This window comes from Apodemus sylvaticus, chromosome 12 (genome assembly GCF_947179515.1).
Source record: "Apodemus sylvaticus chromosome 12, mApoSyl1.1, whole genome shotgun sequence".
Lineage (NCBI taxonomy): Eukaryota > Metazoa > Chordata > Mammalia > Rodentia > Muridae > Apodemus > Apodemus sylvaticus.
Genome location: NC_067483.1, coordinates 27,762,536 through 27,790,525, shown reverse-complemented (window position 1 = coordinate 27,790,525; position 27,990 = coordinate 27,762,536). Strand labels below are relative to the sequence as shown.

The 27,990-nt window shown below is 47.7% G+C and overlaps 2 protein-coding genes across 2 annotated transcripts in view; one reads left to right on the top strand and one right to left on the bottom strand.

Moving 5' to 3' along the window:
* Window positions 1-891: 891 nt before the first annotated feature.
* LOC127697447 (5-hydroxytryptamine receptor 5B) lies at window positions 892-16,286 on the top strand. The gene is made up of 2 exons (XM_052200612.1): window positions 892-1,668; window positions 15,514-16,286. The coding sequence occupies exons 1-2, from the start codon at window positions 892-894 to the stop codon at window positions 15,850-15,852; spliced, it is 1,116 nt and encodes a 371-aa protein (XP_052056572.1). The 3' UTR covers window positions 15,853-16,286.
* Window positions 16,287-19,058: 2,772 nt separating this feature from the next.
* Ccdc93 (coiled-coil domain containing 93) overlaps window positions 19,059-27,990 on the bottom strand; it is a 73,737-nt gene continuing 64,805 nt past the window's right edge. Inside the window, exons 23-24 of the mRNA XM_052200003.1 lie at window positions 26,863-26,976; window positions 19,059-24,534 (exon numbers count right to left, since the gene is read on the bottom strand). Coding sequence (XP_052055963.1) covers window positions 24,481-24,534; window positions 26,863-26,976 — 168 coding nt within the window. The 3' untranslated portion in view covers window positions 19,059-24,480. The remainder of the gene's footprint in view (window positions 24,535-26,862; window positions 26,977-27,990) is intronic.

Genomic DNA, 27,990 nt, shown 5'->3' with positions numbered 1-27,990 from the left:
CAGTTTAAGAGGATACTAGAACTATTAGAAATCAAAAGGGGGGAATGGGAAGGGGAGCGCCTGAAGTTAGGGATGACAAGCAGGTTGGAAACTGTTCCTCTTCCAGATCTCTGCCAAGCAGCTTCAGCCTGGAGGTTTTTGCATAAAGCTAGGGGATAAACTCCAGGGTCCAAGAAAACCTAAGAACTGGACTCCAAGTAGCTGGGACGGCACACCTAGCACCTAGGGCACAGAACTTTCTATTTTACGCACTCCGATATTTGGGACTCTTGCTCTGGATACAGGTAGAATCGGGGCTCCAGGAAACCACAATGCCTTTGGCTGGGAGCCCAGTGTCTAACAGAACCGCCAAGTCCACAGGAGGGATCTGCGGAGGTGGTAGCTACAGAATTCCAACAGGAAGTTAGCAACTTTTCCCTGGGGCGACCGCTGCTAGCATTCTCTCCGCCCCTCGGAGGCGGGAGGCCGCTGCTACAGCGCTCCAGCTCCAGCTCCAATTGGTGGTGGCTCCACACTATGCCGCCCACTTCAGCCCGCTAGAGGAGCCCCTTGATGCTGGCAACTATTCAGGGAAGGTCGCTATCTCTGTACCCAGGTACCAGTTCCCAGTCTTCTGCAGCTGGTTACCCTGAAGACCACAGAGGGACTGAGAGACTGATGTGCTGGGCATAGCTGCACTAAAGAGCCTCCCCTGGAAAAGAGGGTCCACGAAAAACCGCCAAAGGAAGCGCCAAAAAGAGGCTGCAGTTTGGAAAAGGGACGAGTGTGGCGCGGTTTAGACTTCGTTTTTGCGTTGCTGGGCGCGCGGAGTGCCCCTCCTGCTTTGCCACCTATCCACAGTTCATGCAACCACGGGCACATCTCCTGCCTGAGAGCCCAAGTCCCTGAACAATGGAAGTCTCTAACCTCTCACGCGCCACCCCTGGCATAGCCTTTCCTCCCGGACCCGCGAGCTGCAGTGACAGCCCAAGTTCGGGCTGGAGCATGGGATCCACCCCAGGCGGGCTCACCTTGTCCGGCCGCGAGCCGCCCCTCTCTGCCTTCACGGTGCTTGTGGTGACTCTGCTGGTGTTGCTGATCGCTGCCACTTTCTTATGGAATCTGCTAGTTCTGGTGACTATCCTTCGCGTCCGTGCCTTCCACCGCGTGCCACATAACTTGGTGGCCTCCACGGCGGTCTCGGACGTCCTGGTGGCGGCTCTGGTGATGCCACTGAGCCTGGTGAGCGAGTTGTCGGCTGGGCGACGTTGGCAGCTGGGCAGGAGTCTGTGCCACGTGTGGATCTCCTTCGACGTGTTGTGCTGCACGGCCAGCATCTGGAACGTGGCGGCCATCGCCCTGGATCGCTACTGGACTATCACGCGCCACCTGCAGTACACGCTGCGCACCCGGCGGCGCGCTTCTGCGCTCATGATCGCGATCACCTGGGCACTGTCGGCGCTCATCGCGCTCGCCCCGCTGCTCTTCGGCTGGGGGGAAGCCTATGATGCTCGCCTGCAGCGTTGCCAGGTGAGCCAGGAGCCCTCCTATGCGGTCTTCTCCACCTGCGGAGCCTTCTACCTGCCTCTGGCGGTGGTGCTCTTCGTCTACTGGAAGATTTACAAAGCTGCCAAATTTCGATTCGGCCGCAGACGGCGGGCGGTGGTGCCCCTGCCTGCCACCACGCAGGTAACAGGAACTGTTAGTAGATTTCTCCGTGTGTGTGTGTGTGTGTGTGTGCGCGGGGGGGGGGGGGCGGGGTGGCGTCCTGGAAAGAAATAAATTTAGAAAATGGAAGAGTAGAACGGAGTTTGGATATTGGAGCGTAAGGGAGGAGGGGAAATGTGGCATCTGGAGCGCGGGAGAAGGCCATCTGCTCTTGAGCATAAGGAGTGGCTTATCGCTTGTATTTCTAGACAACCACCTGCCTGATATGCACCTGTGAAAGTGGTTTTCTTCACTTGTACATGAGGACTAATGCTGGAGCCTCCAAACCTCCCGTGGTGTGTGTGTGTGTGTGGTTTGAGACGGGGGTCTCTTGAGGCCCAGATTGGACTCCAACATTTTATGGAGCTACGCATAACCTTAGACTTCTAATCCCCTGGCCTCTACCAACCAAGTGGAGGATTACAGGCATGCATCACCAATCTCCTTGAATGCAATGGGGCAGGGGTGGTGAAGGAGGGATGGGATTCCAGGTTTCCTGCACCCGAGGCAACTTGACTACATCCCCAGCCTGTGTTTCTTTTTTTTTTTTTTTTTTTTTGGTTTTTGTTTTGTTTTGTTTTTTGGAGGCAGGGTTTCTCTGTATAGCCCTGGCTGTCCTGGAACTCACTCTGTAGATCAGGCTGGCCTCGAACTCAGAAATCCTCCTGCCTCTGCCTTCCAGAGTGCTGGGATTACACCACCGCCCAGCTCCAGCCTGTCTTTCTTGATAGCGATCAATCATATCTAGTTAGCTAGTCTTAGGCAGGCAAGACAGCTGACAGCCTGAGCTCTGTCCCTGAGAGTTGTCCTCGGACCTCCACATGAACCACACATGCACACAAATGAGTAAATGTTTTGCGCGAGCGTGCACACACACATACACACACACTGTACTGACTGGTTTTGTGTGTCAACTTGACACAGACTGGAGTTATCACAGAGAAAGGAGCTTCAATTGGGGAAGTGCCTCCATGAGATCCAGCTGTGGGGCATTTTTTCAGTTAGTGATCAAGGGGGGAGGTCCCACTGTGGGTGGTGCCATCCCTGGGCTGGTATTCCTGGGTTCTATAAGAGAGCAGGCTGAGCAAGCCAGGGGAAGCAAGCCAGTAAGTAACATCCCTCCGTGGCCTCTGCATCAGCTCCTGCTTCCTGACCTGCTTGAGTTCCAGTCCTGACATCCTTTGGTGATGAACTGCAACGTAGAAGTGTAAGCTGAATAAACCCTTTCCTCCCCAACTTGCTTCTTGGTCATGATGTTTGTGAGGAATAGAAACCCTGACTAAGACACACACACACACACACACACACACACACACACACACACACACACACACACTTAGAAGCAGTCATTGTTCCTTGGATCCTGGAGTGGCTCTGTCCACATCAGGTCTGGAGCTGCCAACTTCTTGATCCCTGCTAGACTAGCCTGTCCTGGACTGCTGTGGAATGTCAGTTCCTTTAATATAAGTAAAGAAACTCCTGCGGCTTCCTCCCTTAATGCCATTGACACCAGGTGCTAGTTCACAGTCCAGTGACCAAATTCTAGAAACCGCTTCCCCATCTCTCCCTCCGTCCCTCCCTCCCTCCTTCCCTCTCTCTCTCTCCCTCACCCTCTTTCTCTGTCTCTCTGTCTCTCTGTCTCTCTGTCTCTCTGTCTCTCTGTCTCTGTCTCTCTCTCTCTCTCTCTCTCTCTCTCTGTGTGTGTGTGTGTGTGTGTGTGTGTGTGTGTGTGTAAAGCAAAACCTCTCTTTTCACTCACTCCCCCTTAGTTTATCCCAATCCCAGACATGTCTCCTGGAGATTTGGGAGAGAGAACCTGGGTTGTAGTTCCAACCGCAGACATCCATTAATACCCGTGTGCCTTCTTTTTCTCGTCTTTAAACACGTTGGTTACTACTTTTAATTTAATTTTTTAAAGCAGGGTCTCGGGTATTGCCAACTGGCATGGAACTTCCTGAGTGACTAAAGGGCACTTCTGGTCCTCCTCCCTTCACCTCCAAAGGTGTGGAAATCAGAGGCAGCACCACCATGCCTGCTTTGTGTAGTTCTGGGAGTGAAACCTACAGCTTTATGCATGTTGGGCAAACGTTCTATCAGCGGAGTCACACTCCCCAGTCGTACGTAAGACCCCCGAGAAGACCCCACCAACTGAAGAACACAACTACATCTACGTTGTCCTGGCCTGTGGTAGGCGACTGAAGAAAGCATGTCTCAACAGCCTACCCGGCTAGCTTAATCAAGGAACTGCAGGTTTAATGAGAGACCCCGCCTCAATAACTATGACAGAGGCACACATCCCCAAGTGCACATACACACAAATACAATGTGCGGACCAGGAAAGGCGTCAACATTAACGAGATGGGAAAGGCTGTTGTATGTTGCACTTTTCCATGTCAGCTCAGCTACTAGGCTCCCAGACAAGGACATGGCTGTTTAAAAGTAGATCCGTTTCAGTTTAATTAAATGGCAGAGGAATTTTTTTTTTTTAAACACAAAACAGGAATGTCAAGTCTATAATTGGAAAGTGCTGGGAAGGAGAGCTTTATTCAGAATTAATGATGTTCTTTGAAAGGTCCCTCGGAAATGCCTGGGGTGATTATGGCTTCTCTGTCTGATTGCAGGGGTATGACTGACTTTTAATAGCTACATCAATCCAGTTGTGCACCTAGGAAAATCACAGTGGGATGGATGCCTGGAAGGCATGCCAAGCCCGACTTTACTCCTCATTTTGGTAGAAGAAGCAGTCTTTATTTATTTTATTTAGGTACGGTTTTTGCATTGCTGGAGAGCAGACCCAGGACCCTGTACATGCCAGGCTAGCACACTGCCACTTAATGCCATTCCCCAGCCTTACCGTTCACTTCAGACACAACCCGTTTAGACAGGGGATATGAAGAGCTGGAAGGCCAGCTGGCTGGCCAATCAGAAGTAGCGTGATGGGGAGAGAGAACTCCAGCCGGCAGGTCTGGCACTGTGCTGAGTTACGCTTTAGTGGTAGGGTCTGGGAAAAACCTTCCTCCATTCTGGGTCTTAATTTCTAAAATGCAGAGCATTATCTCCTTCATGGTTTGAAAGTGAAATGTCTCCCATAGGCTCATATGTTAGAACAGCTGACTCCCAGCTGGGGATGCTGTTTGGGAAGGTCGCGGGGTCTTTTAAGAGGCAGAGCCTACCTAGAAGAAATGGGCCACGTGAAATGGTCTCTGATCTCCCAGCTCTTCTTCTCTCCCGTGTTCTGTTTCCTGACTGAGGATGCAGTGTGACCAGGCGCTGCCCACACTTAGCATCATAGTTTCCCACCATGATAGACTGTATCTGAGAAGAACCATAAGCAAAACTAAACTCTTTCTCTCTCATTTGTGAGAAAGAAACAAGAGGTATTTGGTCAGAGAAACAAACAAAAAAAATCACAGGATAGTTAGTTTGTCTGATTATCTATCTATCTATCTATCTATCTATCTATCTATCTATCTATCTATTTTTTCTATCTATCTATTTTAAGACAGGGTTTCTCTATGTAGCCCCGGTTATCCTGGAACTCTATGTAGACCAGGTTGGCCTTGAACTCACAGAGATCTGCCTGTCTCTGCCTGCTAAGAGCTGAGATAAAAGGTGTGTGTCACCACATGTAGCTGATGGTTGGTTTTTAACTGTCAACTTTGAAATGACTTAGAATAACATGGAAAGAGAGTCTTAACTGAGACAGTGTCTAGTCAGGTGGGCCCATGGCACGTCTTCTAGGGATTGTCTTAAGTTAAATGATGTCAGAAGATTCCGCGCATGTTTGCCGTCCCCATTCCCTAGACAGGAATCCTAGACTGTGTAAGAGAGGAAAGCACCAAGCAGGCCTGTGTGCACTTGTCACTCTTTGCCCTGGACTGTGGATGTGATGTGACTATAAGTCACTTCAAGATCCTGCCACCGACTTCTGCACTATGATGGACTGGAATCAAAAGAGGAAAACAGCCTTCTTTCCTAAGGTTTTGTGTGTGTGTGTGTGTGTGTGTGTGTGTGTCAGGGTATTTTATCTCAATAGAAATAAAATCAGAATCAACAGGATCCTAGTACCTTACTGACCAAACTAGTAAATCTCCCCTCCTCCAGGGTGAGATGAAATTAAAGCTGAAACATAAATGTAATCTAACCTCAATGACTGCTTGCTTACACTTTCCCTTTCTAAGCATTAACCTCAGTGGATCTTTAGCTTTGCAGAGCTACCACACTGGAGAGATGGCTCAGCAGGTAAGAGCACTGACTCTTCTTCCGAAGGTCCTGAGTTCAAATCCCAGCAACCACATGGTGCCTCACAACCATCCGTAATGAGATCAGATGCCCTCTTCTCGCCCTCTTCTGGTGTGTCTGAAGACAGCTACAGTATGCTTACATATAACAATAAATAAATAAATAAATAAATAAATAATAAACTCTCAGCCTCAACAGCAAAATCCACCTAAACCTTAGAATTGTAACAAGTGTACCTTATCCAAGAGTTTAGCCAAACTGTATATTTGTGTGTATATGTGTATATATGTGTATATATGTATTTGAGAGTGTGTATGTGTGCATGTGTTGTGTATGTGTATCTGTGCATGCTGTGTGTGTACATGTGTGTGCACATGTATGATGTGTGTGAATGCAGGTGTATATATGTATATATGTGTATATTTGTATTTGAGAGTGTGTATGTGTACATGTGTTGTATGTGTATCTGTGTGTGCTGTGTGTGTATGTGTGTGCACATGTATGCATGTGTGCATATATGTGTGTATGTATATTTTAGTGTGTATTTGTGTGTATGTGTGCATGTGGTGTGTGTGTGTGTGAATGTGTGTGTATTTTACCACACTTACAGGATGGCTTATTTGTATCAAGCCAACTGTGTTCTGCTCTTATTTTTACAAGAAAATGTCCTTGTTTGCACGATTTCTTCTACACATGAGGAACATTTGATAAAATTTCCTCTTTTGGGTTGCCAGACATGATAGACATCTCTGTGCTATTGTGGGTGATCTTTTGGGATGACGTTTGGAGTTCAGCTGTTGCAGAGCAGACAAAGCCTTGGGTGTGCCATGTCTTGGTATGGCATCTTTGGTTAGAAATAGCTACCCCAGAGGTTAGGAAGCTAGCTCAGTCAATAAACTGCCTTCATGGGTACAACAGGACCTGAGTTGGGCTCCCGGAATCATGAAAACTGGCTGAGTGTACTTGTGCTCACTTGTAATCCCAGGATAGGGAGATGGAGATGGGTAGATCCCTGGGACTCAGTGGCGGGCCAGCCTAGCCTGCTTGGCTAGCTCCATGACATTGCAAAAACCCACGAAAAGAACATGATGCAGCTAGAACTTCATTTTATGAATTGCTTTTAGCCTGCCTATCCCGTCCTGTGGGACCTAGTTATTCGTAGACCGGAGGAGGACCCAGCCTGCAAGAGAGAAATGAGCAGGAGAAACAGGGCGAGACCAAGCATCAGGAGTTCATGTCAAGGTCTGTTTATTAACAGGAAGAAAGTCTAGTTTTAAGCACACCGTAAAAAAAAAAAATAAAAATAAATAAAAAAAAAAAAAAAGAGGGGCTGCAGGAGAATGATTTAAGGCATAGAAGAAAGGGAAGACATCTGGTGCGGATGCTGGCGGCAGTTGGAGGCATCTTATGGCTTTTCTGGAAGGCTGGTTCTTCTCTAACAACCCCAGGTGTTTATCTAAGATAAGGACCAGTTGGTTTCCACAATCATCCTTGAAAAAGAGGCTTCTAACAAGGGGTCAGCAAAAGGGGATTCTCAAGGTGGGGGCTGTTGAAGGCCTGGTTTCCCGCCATTTGGTCTTCTACACCTGTCTACAGTCAGGAGTGGCCCATTCTGCTGCTGGTGTCTTGTAGATGTTCAAGAAGTTTTAGACTTGGGGGCATTTTGGATTTTTTGGAGTTTTGCAGTAGAGCTCCTGGTCCTGTAAATTTTGTTTTAGACAGAGGGTTGATCTTGTGATGTTGTGATCATGTGAGGATGAGTTAGTGGTGTTTTGTTCCAAGTGGTTAGTGCTCACCACAGCATCTCCATCACCAAGTAGCCTAGGTTGGCCTGCCCTAGGGACCCACCTGTCTCCAGTACCACGCCCTCCCTGCTTTGTCCTTCTGGGTTTTGATGGGCACCATATTTTGAATTGGAAAAGTCAAAATGAATTGATGCTTCTCTCTCTCTCTCTCTCTCTCTCTCTCTCTCTCTCTCTCTCTCCCTCCCTCTTTCCCTCCTTCCCTCCCTCCCCCTCCCTCCCCTTCATTCTCTCTCTCTCCCTCCCTCCCTTCCTACCTCCCTCTCTTTCATTACTGACCACTGAAGCTAGAGTCTCCTGTATGCCATCTAAACGTTGCCACTGACTTAAAACCCGAGCCCTTCCTATTTCCTTCGAGGTTGTTTCCTTCCCTTCCAGCCGCTTCCAGTGCCCCTCTGTGTGGGGAGTGCTGTGCTCCAGAGGGAGAGCTGTGAAAACTGAGCTTCTGACCAGGAAGTTAGCACAAGGGAAGGCCGGGCTCACTGCTTCCCCATGGCGCTGGTTTGTTTTAAATGAATGGATTTAATCAGTAGACTTGCCTTGTTTTCTACTTCTCTTCCCTCTGGGTCTCTTTGAACTTAACTCACCCCGTCCATTTCCTACGCTTTCAACTCTACAGTGGACAAACTGATGTGCCTGGGAGGTTCTCTACAAGGGAAGTAAGACGGCTGGGAAAGCACCCACTAATAAGCACTTCCTGAGTGGGAGGAGGAGGGAAAGGGCAGCCACTCTCTTCCTCTGAGGATGCTGTCCCTCTCTAAGGAGAAGGCTAAGTACTCCTGGCAGGATTTCAGGACACAGTGCTTGTCCCTTAGACCTTTGTGGGACCTGATGCTGGTCTGTGCTATGCGGTGGCCGTGGCCGTGGCCGTGGCCGTGGACCAGTCTTGTCTCTCCCAGTGGCCTTGATGTTCATTTTGGTCCCTTTTGTAATTTTGTCCCCTGCCCTCTGAGCCAAGGAGTGAATACAGGGCCTTGGTCGTCTTAGGCAAGAGCTCTGCTCTGCTCCCCCAACAGGGTTTCACAGTGTAGCTCTGCCTGGTCTAGAACTCTATGTAGACCAGGCTGTCCTCACACTCACAGACATCCACCTGCCCCTGCCTCTCAAGTGCTGGAAGTAAAAAAAGGTGCTATGACAACCAACATGTCTTTTCTAAAGGGAAGGCTGACGTGCATCCCACGCCTGGACTCTGGGAAAACTTGGAACGGCTCATTACAGATGGAGTGGCTCTCAAGAATATGTGTGCTTGCAATCCCGGGAGAGACTCCTGTGTCGGGTTGGGGTAGAAGGGATATTTCTTAGATTGTTTGAGACAAGGTCTCTCTGGACCCACCTGTCTCCTCCTCCCTATCACTAGGATCATGAGTACAAGCTATGCACTTTGGGGCTCCTTCCTTCCTTTTCTTTCTTTTTCTTTTAAGAGGTGAATTTAGAGGCTTGGACTCAGGTCCTCTCACTGGCAAGGCAAGCACTTTCCCAACTGAACTATCTCTCTCCCTAGTGTTCTGAAGACTGTTTCACTGCTGTGATTATTTGTCCCTTGACATGCAGAGTGGATGCTGGGGTGTACACTGTCAAAGGAAAACTCTTCTTTTGGCCAGATGTTCACGCCTCTCTGTTTAGGCTGATTTAGTGATTGTTCCAAACCAACACTAGGGACCTTGAAAGGCCTGAGATAAATTCTGACAGCAAAGCGAGGCAACCGTTCAGGGCTTATCTTTAGGGGTCTACTCCAAGTGAGAAGGAACGGACAAGTGGACATACTGAGAACAGAGTCCCGTGGCTTTAGTCCTGATAGCTGCTCCCAGTCACGTTTGTGAGAACAACTGGAAGCAGTTAGTGCTTGGCAGCTTGTCGCCTCTGCATCCTCCAGGAAGAAAGAGAGGCAGATGCAGACGCAAGGCATTGTGGGATAACACCAAGCCATAGGTTAAGCAGCTATTTCCTGTGAACTACTTGGGACTAGGTAGGTGCTGATGCTAGATGGCTCCTGTATTAAGAAGATAGCATCCCTTGCTCTATGTCAGACAGCACACACGTAACCACTCACATTGCTATAAAAGGGGAAAGTCAGGTCTTGATACAGGGAGTCATGGGTGAGTTCAAAAGATCATAGGAGAGTTCTTGGAGAACTAGTAACTTAAGAGGCAAATGGAAGAATTGTGTGTATGTGTGTGTGTGTGTGTGTGTGTGTGTGAGAGAGAGAGAGAGAGAGAGAGAGAGACAGAGACAGACAGAGAGACACAGAGAGAGTATATAGAAATGGTAGCTAATTATTATTATTATTTTGCCTTTATATGTATGTGTGCATGGGTGTGCCTGTGCGTGTGGAAGCCAGCAGTTCATGTTGGCTGTCTTGGTTGACCGCTCTCTACTGTATATAGTGAGAGCGTCTCTCTTTGAACCTAGAGCTTGCTGATTTAGTCAGTCTAGCTAGCCAGCTTGCTCAAGAGATCTGCTTTCTCCACCTCCCTTGCTAGGATTACAGATGGGTTGTCCTGCCTGGCCAGCATTTACATGGGTGCTAGTAATCTAAACTTGTGTGGCAAGTGCTTTAACCACTGAGTCATCTCCCCCATCTAGTAACTAATTTATGATACAAAGGCATTTAGAGTTTGTTTTTTAATCTAAGCAACGCAGAATCATTACATTATTTATAAGGAATCCATTTACCGTAGCAATTACACAATATATTGCAATGTGAGTGTGAACAGACTGTCTGTCTCTCTAGAGCAGACTTGGTCAGGGCCAGGACTGTGTCTGTCCCATTGGTGACTCCAATTCCAGTCCCAGTCTCCACCATGAAGAGGGGATGGGTGAATGTATGTGGTGGGGGCTTCTCTGGACATGGACCATGTATCCAATGCTCGTTCATCTTCCTCGAAGCCTTGGTGAGGCAGCAGACTTTCGTCAGCCTGCTTCACAGGTGGGCTACCAGGCTTGAGGAGGCAGAGGAGCTTGCCTAGTCTTAACCGTGGATCTGCTGCAAAAGCTTTTGTTCTTGTTGTCAAGCCTTTATTCTCTTTTCTAAAGAATCTTCAGACTTTACCTTAACCAATGTTTTCAATAGATTTTTCACCATTTTTTAAGGAATATGATAGGTTCCTTAAATATAACTGGAGAAGTATTTGGTAAGTCTAGAATGGTCTTGCGTTGCCTTAATCATAGGGTATTAAGGGATGTACCTCAGTTGGTAGTGTGATTCCCTAGAATTCCCAAGTTCTTAGGTGTGATCCCCAGCCTACGCTGGGTGTGGTCGTGCATGCTTGTAATTCCAGAGGGAGGTAGGAGCAGGAGATGCAGGAATTCAAGGTCATCTTCAGATAAGTAGTGAGTTTGAGGCCAGCCTGGCAAAATGAGGCCCTATCTCAAAAGAAAAACCATAAGGTATTATATTTTATTTATTTTAAATTGATAAACCCTTTTAAAGGGCAGTTTTAGTTTGTCATCAAAATTGGTGAGCACCTCCACACAGTTTAATTTTATTTCTTAAAAGAATTTAATGAAAATATAATTATATCACTTCCCTTCCCTCCCTCCTCCTAGTCTTCCCATGCCCCTCTCTTCCAAATTTATGGGGTCTCCTCTTCCTTAACTCTTGTAACAACATTTACATGTAAACAATTATTTAAATTCAACCATCTGAGTCCATTCATCATTGAGTGTGTGTAACTTTCTAGGGCTGACCCCTTGCTACGAGATGACCAATCAGAGGCTCAAGATGACCAATCAGAGGCTCAAGATGACCAATCAGAGGCTCATTCCCAGGAAAGACTACTTCCTCTTCTCTCAGCATTGTTCATCCATCGCTTGTGGCTTATCATCTAGGGATGGGGCCCATGGGTTTCTTCAGCCCATGTTGGCCTACCAACTATTGTTGGAATTTTTCAGCTCTTGTTCAGGTAGCCATCTTGTTGACATTCTGTGGGTAAAGCTTCCCTATCATAGCAAGAAGGCATAAGCTTACAGTAGACTTCCTGGTCCTCTGCCTCTTCCAATCTTTCCACCTTCTTTTCTTCAATGTACCCTGAGCCTTAGGTGTAGGAGCTGTGTTGTATGCCCAGCAATTGGAGCTGAGAATCACAAGGTCAACTGTTATTTGCATTTTGAGTAGCTGTGGCTTCCAGTAAAGACCTCCTGCTGCTCCTTGGATGAGAGATGAAGTCCACACATCTCTGGTCCCTACCCTTTGTGCTCCATTATTGCACTCTCTGGGACAGGGTTTCAAGTATTTCAAGGAGACCTCAAACTCATTGATGCAGTTGAGGATAATTGTTCCTCCAACCTCTGGCTCCTGGCTCCTGGGATCACAGGTGTGTGCTGCAGGCCTGGATTGTATGGCGCTGGAACAGAACCATACAAGGGCTCAGTGCAGGCTCGGCAGGTACTCTACCAGCTGAGCATCTGACATCTTGAATTGCACTTATCATATGACCATGGTTTTCATGGTTTTATGACATGTATATTTTCTTATAAACATTTAAAATGACATTTATTTGTTATTTATGTTTGTTTGTTTATAGGGTGTATATGTGTAGGTCAGAGAAGAACTCTCTGTGGTCCATTTTCCCTTACTACCTTTTAGACCTTGGGCATCAAATTCATAGGTGTCTTAGAGTTTCTATTGCTGTGCAAAGACATAAAGGCCATAACAATTTTTATAAAGGAAAACATTTAATTGGGGCTGACTTACAGGTTCAGAGATTACTCTGTTATCATCGTGTCTGGAAGCAAGGTGGTGTACAGTCAGACACGGTGCTGGAGAGGTAGCTGAGAGTTCTACATCTGGATCAGCTGGCAGCAGGGAGAGAGAGGGACACTGGGCCTGGCTTGAGCATCTGAAAGCTCAAAGCCCAGCCCTAGCGACACACTTCCTCCAGCAAGGCCACACCTCCAAAAATGCCACTCCCCGTGAGGCCCACAGAAGCCATTTTCATTCAAACCACCACATTCTGACTTGGCATCAAGTATCTTTACCTACTGTGCCATTTTGTCAGCCCAAGATATGTAGAGCTATAATTTTTTTAAGTGATGTATCTGTTAAAAGTTTTCTTTACTATCTTAACATAGGTTGCTTTATATTCTTTTTTGCATGTGTGTATGTATATTTGCATGTGTGTATATGTATGTTTGCATGTGTATGGACACAAATGTTTATGTAGATGCAAATGAAGTTGACACTGGGTATCTTTCTTAATCTTTCTCCACCTTGTATGTTGAGATAGGGTCTCGCAATGAATTCAGCACTGGCTTTTGGCTCATCCTTGTATTATTATTATTTTAAATCATGTGTTGGTATACACATGTGTGTGCAGTACCTAAGGAGGCCAGCAGAGGGTGATGGATTTCCTGGAACTGGAGTTAGAATGAAGCCCCTGATATGGGGGATGGAAAGCAAATCCAATCCCCTGCTGGAGTAGAAAGTGCACTTAACCACTGAGACATTGCTCCATCTGTCAGCTGGCCTTGTCATAGATCCAGCCCCTTTAGTCTGTTTTGAGGTTGAATAATAATGCTAAGCCTCCAAGTTTGTGGTTCTCCTTCAATACTACCTATGTAAATTTCTACCTCAGGAAGCAAGATGGGAAGAGGAAATTCTAAAGGAAGAGTCAGAAGAGAAATAAAAAAGCTAGAAATCAATGGAGAAAATCAATAAATCCTCAAGCTATTTTTATTTTATTTGTTTGTTTGTTTGTTTGTTTAGTTATTTATTGGTTTTTTTGGATTTGGTTTTTTAGAGACAGGGTTTCTCTGTATAACCCTGACTGTCCTAGAGCTCACTCTGTAGACCAGGCTGGCCTCGAACTCAGAAATCCGCCTACCTCTGCCTCCTAGAATGCTGGGATTACAGGCGTGTGTCACCACCACCTGGCCTCAAGCTATTTTTAAAAAGTGATCCATTACAAAGTAAAATTTGAGAAAGGCTAAGGAAAAAGGTATCAGTAATTAATTTCAGAAATGCAAAAGAGGACATCATTACAGATCCCATGATCATTAAAGATGATCAGAGCCCGGGGAGACGGTTAGAGGGCAAAGTGCCTGCTGTACATGCTGGAAACCCTTTGTCAACTAGACACAAACCTAGAGTCACCTCGGAAGAGGGAACCTCATAAAAAGAAATGCCTCAGTATCACTGGTCTGTGGTCATCCCTGTGAGAGACTGTCTTGACTGGCGATTGATGTTGGAGGTCACCATCACATACGTGGTGGAGGGCAACACCATCCCTAGGCAAGGAGGCCTGGGCTGTAGCCTCCTTCATCCGTGGTTTCTCTTCAGCTCTTGTTGTGTTCCTACCCTGCCTTAGGGATTGACAGTTAACATGGAGGTGTAAGCTAAATACATCCTTTCCTTCTCAAGATGCTTTTTGTGAGAATGTTTTATCACAGCAACAGAAAAGCAAACTGGGACACCGTGCAAGGTTGAGGATCTGAATTCAAGCTCCGGGTGCCACATAGAACTTATTTGGGGGTCAATGTCCTGGACTGTGAACTTCATCCATGCTTGCTACTGGTCTCCCCTCCTCTCATGCGGGACTGTAAGGCTAAAGGGCGTTTGAGTTTAATGTTTATCTTCTCTGAGGTATATTAGATGTCTCCTGATACTAAGCTTTGTTCGGATCAATAATTGATCAATAAAATGATCTGATGGCTTTCAAAACAGATGTTCACCTGCAGGAAGCACAAAATGATTCCCTCGCACCGTTTGCTTCAGGCAAGCACAGGGCAGAATTCCTGATGGTGCAAACTTATAGAAGTGTGTATCTCACTCCCCACTTCCTTCCCTGCCTTCCTCCTGTGGTGTTCTGGTTTGTTTGTGTGTGTGCCCATGTATGTATGGAGGCCAAAGGTTGACGTTAGGTATCTTCCATAGTCACGTTCTGCTTTGGTACTTAAAATGATGGATGTGCTTATGTCTGTGTGCGAGCATGTGTAGCCATGTCTGTGTGCAGATACAGGGTATCAGGCATCCTCTATTACATCTGTTCCTTTAAGGCAGGGTCTCTCCCGGACCCTGGGCCTCATATTTTCTTAGCTGGGCTTGAAGCCAGCAGGCTCGGCCATTCTTTTGACTCCACCCCCTCTGAGTGATGTTGCAGTTGGATGCTGGGATCTAAACTACAATCTTCAGGATTGGACTGCTGAGCCGTCATCTGGACTGCTGAGCCGTCATCTGGACTGCTGAGCCGTCATCTGGACTGCTGAGCCGTCATCTGGACTGCTGAGCCGTCATCTGGACTGCTGAGCCACCTCCCTAGCCCTCTTCATTTTAGTTTTTTATTTTTATTTTTTTGAAACAGGGTGTGTCTCACTGACCCCAGAACTCAGACCCAGAGTTTGACGAGACTGGATGGACAATGAGTCACAGAGATCCCCCTGTCTCCACCTCCCCAACACTTCTCATAACAAGCATATGTCACCATGCCTTAGATTTTTCAGTTGGGTTCTGGGGAGTCAACTCTGGTCCTCATCTTACATAGCAAACACATTGTTATTAAATGCTCAGCCACATCCAGAGATTTTAGCATCCAGATATGTCCACACTGGGTGTCTGGCACATTGCCAGTCATATTGACAATTTTCTGCTCTTGTGCACTGGTTCCTGTTTGTGGCTGCCTGTTCCCCTCAGCTGTGGGTCTCTGGATTCATCGTGTTCTATCTTTTAAACAGCGCCTGAGCCTTGTGACCTCAGTTCTCTGACAGAACTGAGAATCACTGACTTTTTTTTTCCACTTCTGCTTATTCCCGTTTTGTTATTTTAATTCTGCATTTCCATTGTTTCAAGGCAAAGGAAGCAGCAGCTCAGGAGTCTGAGACAGTGTTCACCGCACGCTGCAGAGCGACAGTGACCTTCCAGACAAGCGGAGACTCGTGGCGCGAGCAGAAGGAGAAGCGAGCAGCCGTGATGGTGGGGATCTTGATCGGCGTGTTTGTGCTTTGCTGGATCCCCTTCTTCCTGACCGAGCTCATCAGCCCGCTCTGTGCCTGCAGCCTGCCACCCATCTGGAAAAGCATATTCCTGTGGCTTGGGTACTCAAATTCCTTCTTCAACCCCTTGATTTACACTGCCTTCAATAAGAATTACAACAACGCCTTCAAGAGCCTCTTTTCTAAGCAGAGATAAGAAGGGGCGTCTTTCCACAGTCCACAGCCAGCTAATGACACTCCAAAAAGTCAGAGCACTGGGCCTTGAATGTTGAAGCGTTCTCAGGAAGGTTGACAACTGTTTGGCAAACATGCTCGATCATACCTTCTACAGGATGTAACAGACATTACTCGTGAATTGTACTACATTTCTGCACTAGGCAGAAACCCTGCCAAACCCTAAATGTATTTTAGGGATTACTGATCATTTGTTACACTCGACATGTGGCAAAGTTGATTTGCTTTTGCATTATTTAGTACTAGGTCCCTCAGAGAGGGTCTCTCAGGGCTTTCCTGAGACTGTCTCCCTGACATAGCCACTCCTCCCATTTCCTATAAAACCCCCGTCCTGCTGAGGTTGGAGGCTCCTCTGCCTTCCCATCCTACTGTGTCAAGGTAATAAAGAGACCCTAATGTGATTGCATCGGAAATGGTTCCTTGGTGGTCTTTTTTGGCCTCACGAATGCTTCCTGGTACAAGATATATCAGGTGAATAAAAGTCACTATTACAGTAATCTTGTAATCGGACCATCTGAATCGGCCCTTACCTTCCTACAGTCAATCAATTCCAGAGGGAGCCCCATTAGAGTTTCTTCCCTCTCAAAACTCTCCAATAGTTCCCCACACAGGTCTTCAAACTCACCTGGGCATTGTGTCCTTTTGTTCACTATTCTGTCTGCCTGGAATTGTCACCCAGGTTTCCATGAGACTCTGTCCCTGGTTAGTGGCTGAGGCCCTCCCTAGCCTCTCAGTGTGACAATGCAGCCACCATCAAACCAACCACCCTGGAATCCTCCTTCCTTGCTTTAACTAGCGTATTGAAGCAGCAGATGGATTCAAGTTCTTGTGTGCCTTCCCCCCCTCCAGTCCCTGTGGAAGGCAGGTTCTCTTGTCTGTGCTTGCCATGGTCGGTTGAATGTATCAATAACCATGAAGACCCTCACTGAGGCAAAAGGCCCCAGGCTGGTTCAGAATCTTACCACACTTCCAGGGATCCTGGATTTTCATCTTTTTACTGCCAAGGCTCAGAATGGCTGATGCTTCTCAAACTCTGTCTTTCCTTCTACCACTGGAAGAAACAGGAACAGGAGTTCCCTCAATGCCCCTCTTACTGATGTGGCCATGGATCCTGTCTTCGCTGGGTATGTATTAGCAGTGTCCCCCAAGAGGTCACAAATGTTTTTGACTTCTGTTTATAAATAAGCTGAGCAAGTAGAGGATCCCCCTGCCTTAGAATAGTAGCATTTGGGCTAGAGATGGTCTGAGGTTAAGAATGATTGCTGCTCTTGCAAAGGACCCGAGTTCCATTTCTAGCATGCATGCCAGACAGCTGACATATGCCTGTAACTCCAGCTCCAGGGATATCTAATGTCCTCTCCTGGCACACAGGAATTTGCAAGCACACATATACTCATACATGCTCACGCATGTACACACAGACATACAATCACTCTTAAGTAGTATTTTAACAGAAGTTGTGATTCTTTTCTGGGGATGCCATGGTTAATGTGGATTGTCAGCTTGCTAGGATTCAGAGCCATAGAAATACAACTGTAGGAACTTTAGCTGAGGGAGTTTCTAGATTAGTCTAACAGAGTTGGGGAAACCCACCCTGAGTGTGGATGGCATCATCCCACGCGCTACGGTCCCTCTTTCTGTACTTCCTGACAGTGGGTTCAATGTGACCCAACACTTCTAAAGTCCCTACTGCCATGCTTCCCCACCGGAATGGACTGTATCCCTCAGAACAGCGAGACAAACCCTTCCTTCCGGAAGTTGTTTTTGTCAGATATTTTTGCAGCCTCAAGAAAAATAACGAATGCGAATGCACTGCAGTTGGACGAAGCAGAGTTCAGCTTTCACATGGTAATTCAGTAATTCTTACTCGGTAACATGCTCTCCCGAGGGAAGTCAGGGCGGGAGCTGAGGCGGAAACCACAAAGGAACTTACTGGCTCCTCTTGGGCTCACGTTCATTAACTTTATATAGAGACTAGAGACAAGACACCAGCCTAGGGATGGTGCTACCCAGAGTTGGCCAGACCCTCCCAGATCAATAGTCTCAGGCCAATCTGAGACAATTCTTATTTGAAGCTTTGTCTTTCCAGGTGACTCTAAGTTTGTGTCAAGTTGGACAATAAAAACTAACAAGAGGAGCTGGTAAGTGACACACACACACACACACACACACACACACACACACACACACACACGTAAAGGGGAGTAGAATAAACTACAGGCTGTGGTCCAGCTAATCCAACAATGGCTGCCAGTGAATGGAAAGTCCAGGAATCAGTTGTTCAGCCCATGAGGCTGGATGTTTCATTCGATCTTCAGTACATAACAGAGTCCCACAGAGGTAGGTTCTAATGCCAGTGAAGGGATGGACTTGCCAGTCAGAGCAAGCAGGCGAGGACAGGGAACTAGAAGGAGGGGGAGGGGAAAGATCTTTTTTCTTGCAATGTCCACTCTGTAGGCTGCCAGCAGAAGGTGAGGTCCAAAGTAACAGTGGATTTTTTTTTTTAACCTCAGAAGATCTATATAAGGCTTATTTCCCCACCTCAAAGATCTGGATTAGAAGTGGGTCTTCTCACCTCAAGTGATTTAATTTCTCTCTCAAGTGTGCCCAGTCATTTGGGTTTCAGTTAATTCCAGATGTGGCCAAATTAGCATTCAAGAATAGCCACCACACTGCTTCTGACTCTGGAGCTTTGAGTTTGTTAAGAAAACAGATTAGCTGGGTGTGGTAGCATATGCCTTTAATCCTGGCACTCTGGAGGCAGAGACATCTGGATCTCTGATTTGCAAGGAGCATGGTCTACAGAGTGAATGCCAGGCAACCAGGCCTACACAGATAAACCCTCTCTCAGAAAACTCCACTACCTAAGTCCCACCCCCCAAGAGGGGGAAAACCAGGTTGATGGGGGGGTATGGTGCTGGGGATGTAACTCAATTGTTAGACTGCCTGTTATGCAAGAAGCCCTGGGGTCAATCCTAGTTCTGTATAAACTAGGTGTGGTGAGACACACCCTCAATCCAGCACTGGGGAACTCACCCTTGCTGTACAGAAATTGAGGCCAGTTGTCTCAATACCACGTATCCACCACCACTCCCCCCAAAATAAAAAAAGAAAACAGACCAGTGGAAGTGGAATCTTCTCCTGTGATTGTTCTTAAATGAAACCAAATTAAACTTCAAAAACTATTTATTTTTTTTTTTGAGTAGATAATGCATGTACATGGTACAAAATTCCGGAGTACAAAGGCAAACGGTGAGAAGTCATTTCTACCCTCTTCCAAGTGGCAATGGAGGCTGCCGGCTCCCGTGTCACTTCTCAGAGACAGTCTGGGAACAGGCAAGCAGCCGTATCACAGGCTATGTGTGCACACACACATATGTGTCCACACACCTACATGTATTTATCTCTATTCCAAACACTAGCATTTCATGCATGTTCATGCATGTTTTCTTCCCCCACTTAACCATGTGGCTCCAAGATCCCTTGAAAGTTCCTTGGCAATACACAGAGCAGATCTATTCTTTTAAGTCTGCAAAGCGCCTCATTGCAGACCTGGGCTATGGTTTCTCATCTCTGTTCCGAATTAATGGTAGTTTCTAACCTTTTGTTATTGCAAACGTCGCTTTGATAAAAGTTTCTGTACATAAGAAAAGTTCCTATACGTGGCACTGCTGGTTCGAAAGGCGGTACGATTGGGTTCGTGATGCGATTCGATGGTCCTCAAGGAGGCTGCAGGCTTGTGGCTCTGCCATTTACTGCACGGTGCGCTGCTGCCCACAGCTCTACAGCACCACCCATGGCTAAGACCCATCTACACGTCTGAAGGAAGAACACACTAATGATCCTATTTGACCTTAATGTGCCTTCCTTGCCACATTGTCATTAGGACAGACAGACAACAGGAATGTGACGAGTGGACTGTGATACGACAGGAGGACAGACGCAAGGCATGAGGAGAATATCAATGAGGCGAGCTTGACCATCTGGGAAATTGATGTAGGCCGATGAGGACACAGGAGGAGGACACAGAAGCAGCGACTCCCCTGGTGTCAAACGCACTGCCGACCCGACAAGGCACGTACGCCCTGCTCATGATCTTAAACAAAGTTATTCTGAGAAGGAAAACATGCATTATTTTGTGTGTGTGTGTGTGTATATGCATGTTCCTTTATGTGTGTGGGGATGTGTGTATATGTATGTGCCTGTGCATGTGAAGGTCAGAGGTCACTCGGATGCCACTGTCATTGCTCTCCACCTAATTCATGAGACAGGTTTTCTCACTGACCTGAAGCTAGTCTGGCTGGTCAGTGTGCTGCGGGGATCCTTCGTCTCCGTCTCTCTAGGCTGGGAATGCAAGAGCACACTGCTATGCGTGGCTAGGCTGCTGGGGATCCTACCTCGGGTCCTCATGCCTTACCAACTGAGACTTCTCCTGGCCCTCCGTTATCTTTCACACACCACTGGGGCCCACCGCCACCTGCTGCTAGAAGGAAGAGCATGGGAAACTCTGAGACGCATTTCAGAAGGCTCTTCCTCTAGCCATGCTCAGCTGCAACAGACACCACCACCCATGTTACTGGGCTCTTCGCTGTACTGCTCTGTATTAAGGTCTTCTTTGTCTTGGCGATCAACCCTGGCAATGAACACATCATAAAACACCTCCTTACGGTACTTCTCAGAGCATAATTCAGCTCAACTGCCTGGACCTTCACAAGCCAAAGTCCCCGTAGGAAGTTATTGCTAAGATGCCCAGATCCTTTAAACTGACCATCCATCACCCGGAGAGCAGGCAAGACAGAACCATGGTGGAGGCAGGGGGATGCATCTAGAGGTTGCAGGTCAGGCTGGGAGTCTCAGATACCCCTTCAGGTAGTGTCTAGCGTATTCAAGATAGAAAAGACAAGAGTCTGCCAAAGTGACGAGGATAGGAATGGCACCTTGGGAGGAAGTAAGAGAGCTGTTGGAAGGCCTGCCCTGTGCTGTGTTCAAGGCCCTGAGAGCTCCCCCAGAAACAGCCTGGAGAAGGAAAGCCTTTCCTGCTGACCAATGCCAGTTTCGGTCCACCACAAGCCGCTGTTCTTGAAGCAAGTGCTACGAACCAGACTATGACCCAGAAGACCAGACTGACAGGAGCTTATGCCCAACGTGGACTCTGCTTCATTACAGAGGCATCTTTGCTGCGGGTTGGCAGATATTCTATAGTACCCACCACTGCCCCTGTGGTGCGGGCTGACTAACCACTGAACATGGAGGAGAGCAGGATGTCCCTCCCTCCTCCCAGACCTTCCACCATCACCTGTCTCACCCGGCTCACAGCTGCTCTAAGCCTGGTCTCATCCAGAGTATCCTCAGGAACTTCTTGGAAAGCCCGAGGGAGGGAAGGTAGCTGACCTAGGTGCTGGTCCTAACAATGCATGGCTCCTGTGAACAAGCTCTCTGCTCGGAATCTGGGGTCTCTTAAAGTACACACCGGAAAAAAGCGTCACCTACAGATGTTTCCCCACCATCTTACAATTCTGGTAAAAGCCAGTAGGCTCTGAACACAATGCTATACTGTGTCTAGGTACAGAAGACACTGCCCTGGGAGGCCCCTCCCTTCTACCGGCCTCCAGATGGATTCTGAAATGACCAGGGGTCTCAGGGAATCTCCTCAGCCAATAATAACGTCAGACTGTGCAGCCCGCTTCATGCTGGAATTACCCATGAAGGGGCTGTCTGTGTTTCAGGATGTCTGATGCAAATGTAGAGTTCTTAGGGCTGGCTTCTGTGGTTTACTTCAGAGAATAATATGGCCAACCCATAAGGCTCTAAAACAATACAGGTTAGTCACTGCTCATTGCCACGTACCCCAGCCAGACATTACTGCTTTAGATACCACACATTTTGAATGTAAGACAGAGAAATCAAGCCAGATCTGAGCTTGAAGCCTCTCCTCTGTTGGCTAGCTAGCTTTCACAGTGTCAGATGTTGCTACACAGACAGCTGGAGTGATAGGGTCAGCAACAGTCTTACCCAGCTATGGACCTGCAGACTGGAATACCAACTCCAAGACAAAAGCATTGGAGTCATAGGCCAACCACCTGTGTTCTGTTAAGATCTGTTGCCTGCCCTCAGGAGGGAAGTCGTACCTGGTACTACTGAAGAACGAGTAACAGGAACCTCTCATCGTCTCTACTAAGCCCTGTGGAGTAAGGAACAGGACAAAGTATCCAGCAACCTCTCTCTAGCAAGAGTTACCAGCCCAATCCCTCTCTACCAGGAGTGATCAGCCTTCTGCTTTTACAATACGACACTGCCATCTATAGAGTTTACAGAGTGCACAGTGTAATAGAGTTAAAAAAAAAAGAGATGGAGAATTATCTGTGTTCTAAATTACTTTACAATTTCGTGCTGGGCCACACTCACAGTTCTCCTCGGCTACAGGAAGCCTCTAGTTGATCATGCCTACAACCACAGCAAAGACACTCTCTAGAAAAAGCACTCCAAAGCCAGTTAGAGTTGCTTGAGGTCAGTTATCCCATACCTTTCCCAGACACAGATAGGTGGACTCCACTGACCCTGAACCTGACCTGCTCCCGCTTCCCTCCCTACACCTCTGTCCAAACACTATTAGGCAAAGTTCTTCTCAAGATAACACACGCAGATGATCCTCTCCTCTGAACTGGAATAGTCCTAACACAGTTGTCTTCTCCCTCAAAGAACTAGTTTATTTTTATTAACATTCTTCTTAGTTTACAGTACTTATCTCAGCCAAGCCTTTTCCCAGTGCTCCCGTGACCATGCAGGTCCCTGTGGAGGTAAAGTGCACACAGGGCACACTACAAGTGCGCTGGCACACAGGGCACACTACGAGTGCGCTGGCACACAGGGCACACTACGAGTGCGCTGGCACAGCACAGTGGCGCGTTAGGTGCTGCTGTCCCCACCCAGCTCACCACAGCTCTGTGGCCCTGGCTTAGCAACTGATGATATTATTATGCCTGCATCAGCTTTTCTTTTGTGGTGGGAGGCAGTTTTATGTGGGCAAGGCTGGGTTCCAGTTTGCTGTCTAGCCTAGGATTCGCTCGGTGTCCTGATCCTCCTGCCTTTATCACAAGCGTGTGCCACCACGTCTATTCATGTGATGTTAGGGACGGAACCTGGGCAAGCGCTCTACCCACTGAGCCCCAGCACCTCTTCTTTCTTATCAGTATGCATGCTTCACAATCATACATTAGGAAACTAAAATTGAGAAGTGCTTCTGTGACTGCCCAATGTCCCACCTGCTTCTGTGTAATGGTCCCAACATGCTGTTCAGTTCACGTGTATGTCAAGTTTATGCAGAGGGGAGCACAAACCCCACACTGGGGTTTACCAGTTGCTAGGTTCCTGATAACTGTGGGTTCGGGGTGCTCTGTGATTGCTTTGGTCTGCTCATTTTCAGAGGCTCAAGCCAGCCCTTTAGGGGCTATTAGAGGCCCTCCTTCCCACCTCAGCCAACATCCTACTCCTTTCAGCTCTGGCCCAAGTGCTGTTTGTTCCATGGAGTTGTCACGCCCCTGAGGACCAACTTCTTGTCCTCCATGCACAGCACCCTTCTCTTTCTCCTTGTCTGACCTGATAGTACCCAACAGTGGATATATCTTAATCTTCACTGAGACCCCGGCAGTGCAAGAACATGGGATTTGCTTCCAACAAGGATATGCCCATCTGGGTATGGTGAGCTTCAACTCTGGTTGAAGTGTCCTCAATGAAAAGTACATTTCCCTCACGTGAGCCTGGGCTGTGTGCAGGGTTAAGAGAGCTACCCTCATGGCTGTCCGTGACCACATGCAGCCTGTGGGCAGGGCACACTGACTGCCACAGCAGAGCAGATGCTATAGAAGCCAGACTCCAGACCAAGGGTTCCTGTTTCCAAAGCCCAGCATGGGCACTGGTGTCAGTCTTCACAACACATATGGGTGGACTGTAGAAAACCTGAACCTCCCTGCTTCTGTCTTTACACCTCTGGGCTAATTGCTCTGCACACCAGTCCAGCCTAAAGTCCTTACGTACTGTGACAAGCCAGAACAAAAGGCACAACGGTAGTGAGTGGGCTGGCTGCTCGCCCCGCAGCCTTCTGAAACCTTTCAGGGGACTAACTTTGGGATGGCGGGCAAGAGGGTTGTATCTGCTCTCTGTGCCCCTGCTAGATGCCAGAAGGGCAGGGACAGTGTTCAGCTACATTTACCTCAGGGCCTATTTCTTGGCAGTTGCTCAATACTCGCTGAACATAATGCTCTTTATTCTCAGGACCCGCACACATTCCGGTACCTTCATAAACGCAGTCACTGAGGGAATAGGAGTTTGGATGGACAGAGTGAGTGGGCACTGCCCGCGGGTCTTTATAAGGTTCTGTGTGTCACCAACACATGGTGATACTCTGAGTCCATCAGCCGCAGCCAGGAGAGACGAAATGAAACAAGCAGGAGAAAGAAAACGTCCGTCTGGAGAATTGAAATGAATCTTCCTGGATCTCTCTGCCATCATCTGCAGAACCATGTCAAGATCCCATAGTCTATACACGTCATTAAAAAAATATCAGTGACATACAAAAATGGAGATGGATTTTTCAGGAGGCCTTGGCTTTGATCTTGGACAGTAATAGCTCATTCTTTCGGCCCTCCTAGAAAAGCAGAGTAAGAGAAAAGCAGAGGTGGTTAAGTCACTGGGACTCACATGGGGGTCTCCGAAGAGGCCCACCCTCTCCCCAGTCTTGGTAACTGCTTTTTTGTTTTGGTTTGTTTGGTCTATTTTTTTCATTCATTCATTCATTCATTCATTCATTCATTCATTCATTCACAGAGTTTTCTTGAACTGCCTAAAAAGCTAAAAATGATGACCCTGAATCTGATCCTCCTGCCTCCACCTCCTGATTAAGTGTGAGAATTACAGTGTGCTGGGGACCAAATCCAGTGTTCTGGATTGCCAGGCAAGCACTCCACCAACAGCACTACTTCTGCTGCCTCCTAGCCGTTTCTGACAAGCACGAAGCCACCAGCGCAGTGACCTACTGATCTTCTGTGTTGACAAATGTGATGAAGCCTCTGGACTAACGGCAGGAGACCAGGCACTGTCTGTCCTACAGACAGAACTTTCTAAATTCTTCAAGGGGACAGAAGCAGAAGGCAGATCCCTATCTGCCAGCCTGCTTGGGAGAGTAAGAGAGAAGGGGCTGAGGAGACCGCAGCCTGCGCGGTGAGCAAGGCAGCCTAGAGTACACACAGCAGATGACACACTGAGAGGCTCTAACAGCCAAGATGCAAGTAGTCGCAGCCTTAAGAACTAAAGGCACAGAAGACGCAATGAGAAGTGTTTATGAAGGGCACTCCCTTCTCCAACAATGAGCTATGACTCTGTGACTAAACACAGAGTTGAGGGCTATCGCTGAGGGATGGATGTCACTGGCCCCATTCCCTGCCAATGGTGCCCAGCTTCCTGAGATACCAGTTCCATTTCTGTATTCCCTTCCTGTGGCAAACTCTAGAGCTCTTCACCTGACAGCTCACAATGCGTCTGTTAGAAACCTGCAACAGCCCCCAGGCCTTGCCCAAAGTATCTTAATGTCCCTAACCAAAAGACAGCTGGGGCTGGGGAGGAGGCTCAGGTAAGGGTGCCTGCAGAGCAAATATGACGACCTGAGTTTGAATCCCCATCACCCACATAAAGAGCCTGGCACTGTAACCCTGGTGCTGGGTGTACAGAGGCAGAAGGGTTGGTGGGACTTTCTGGCTGCCAGCCTAGACCAGGTGAGATCATGTCTCAAGAGAATACAGCTGAAGAATGATAGAGCAGACACCAGTATCCTCCTCCTCTGGTCTCTGCACTGACACGCGGGGACATGCACTTATATACACATGTGTATTACATATGGATGCCACATCAGTTGCTGGGCTCTTCCTGTGTCTCAGGGCTTTGGTTGTTCTCCGATGTGTCTGTCCTTTTTCTCCCCATAGCAGAGCCTGGCTCAGCCTGTAGAGCCCGCTCTGACTACAACATCTGCCTCTGTCTCCCTACATGTAATGTTTGAAACTATCACTTCTTTTATTTCTTGTTCACTGGGTCTTCTGTTCATTCATTCTTAGGTTCTCATCTGTCTCCTTCACTACAGTGAAGCTCCTGGAGGGCAGAGACCAGGTCTGTTCTACAACCTGGTTTACGCCACAGGCAGGCAGAGCTGGGAGAACATTTGAAAGGACAGGATTTGCTGCCGTGCCTGTAGGCATGCATATGGCTGCCTGATGTTAGATCACAAAGCAGAGGGCAGAGCAGGCAGAGGAGAAGGTGGAAGAGGAAGACAGGATAATCTTTAAAAATAAACCAGAACAAAACCATCAGCATGGGACATTCTCTAGTTATTTGTTCATGTGTGCATGTGCGTGCATGTGTGTGTGTGTGTGTGTGTGTGTGTGTGTGTATGTGCGTGCTCATGCACACATGTGCACGTGTGCCTCTGGAGGTCAGAAGTCAGGCTTAGCTGCTATTCTTGAGGCATTGTCTACCTGGTTTCTTTTTAAAATTATATTTCTAAATAATTTTGTGTGTACATTATGTGCCTGCCACAGAGGTCAGAGGGGAACTGTGGGTACTGGGTACTGAATCCAAGTCACCAAACTTGGTAGAAAGCACCTTTACTTACTAAACCATCTTGCTCACAGAGTAGTAGGCTGGGTGGGCTGGCCAACAATCTCCAGCCTCCTCCTCCTGCTCCTCCTCCTCTGACTCCTCCTCCTCTGCCTCCTCCTCCTCCCCAGCACTGGGGCTCAAGTGGGCATCATCCCATCGTTTTTTGATTTTTTTTCCCTCCTGTTAGTTCTGAGGATCAAACTCAAGTACTCCTGCTTTTGCAGCAAGCACCTTCCTGACAAAGCCATCTTGCCAGCCCCAGCCCCAGGCTTAAGGGCACCTTGCGGTGAGCGGAAGGAATTTTTGATTTCGGCCTACACCCTCTCACCTCTTTGAACTCTTTCACAGTCTTGAAGTAGAGCCTCTGCTTCTCCAGGAGCTCCAAGTACTGATCGTTCAACTGGTCCCTTCTCATCTTGTTCTCCTGCTTCTTCTTTTCCATCTGTTGGAAACATTTTGGGAAATGGTGGGGGATGGAGAGGCGTTCTGACAGCGCCACAACTGGCAGCCACGATTAACATTGTATCTGTTCTTCCAGACCCTCCCTTCCAAACAGACTTCCTCAGGTTGTCCTGTTTTCTCTCTGAACGGTATCATCTGCGGGCTCTATAAGCTACTCAGCAGTTCACTATTTATAGACCGCCAGATGAAAAGCATGTATTTTGGGGGATTCTTGACTGTGGACTGTTTTGTCTCTAGAGGGTACTTGTAAGTATCTGCAAGCAGTTTGGAGTGGTAATTCCAAAGAAGTAGAGTTGTTGGTGTCACTGACAAGGAGATGCTGCTTACCTCCCTAGCGGGTTCAGGACAGCCATAAGGCAGAGGGTTACCTAGCCCAGGATGTCAGCTGTGTGAGTAACCTGATATATACAACTGTGTTTATAATAACATAGCTAACTACCTTCCATTTACTGTAACTGTGTCATAACGTAAGCTATGATGTAATGACATAAGCAGAGCGTAGGGTTTTCAGGATGCTGATCTTACACACAGACGCTAAATGCTGTCTTAAAGAGATTTTCTATGGTAGCCATCAGCTGGAGGAAGCTGTGACTGGAGGCTGGAGGATGACCTGTGGGAACCAGCCTTCTCCTCTGTCACGTGCCTGTACCCAGCAAGCCACGTAGTTGGCGCCACCCTATTATAGAGACGGGGCTCTCATTGGCCTGAAACTTGCCAAATACCCGAGACTGGCTGGCTATCAACGCCAAGGATGCTTCTGTGTTCCGGTCCCGAGCACAGGGAATACACGTGTGCACCAGCACTGCCACACTAGGTATTTTCTCAGGTCTCTAGGGACTAAGCTTGGGTCCTTTGGACACTTAGTAAAGAGTAATAGAACACTTACAGAGAGCCTAGAGTTAGCAGTGAACAAGTAAAGTCTTTGTTCTCACAGGGCACATCCTGGCAATCAGTGCCAAACCAGACCAACCAACCAACCACCAACCAACCACCA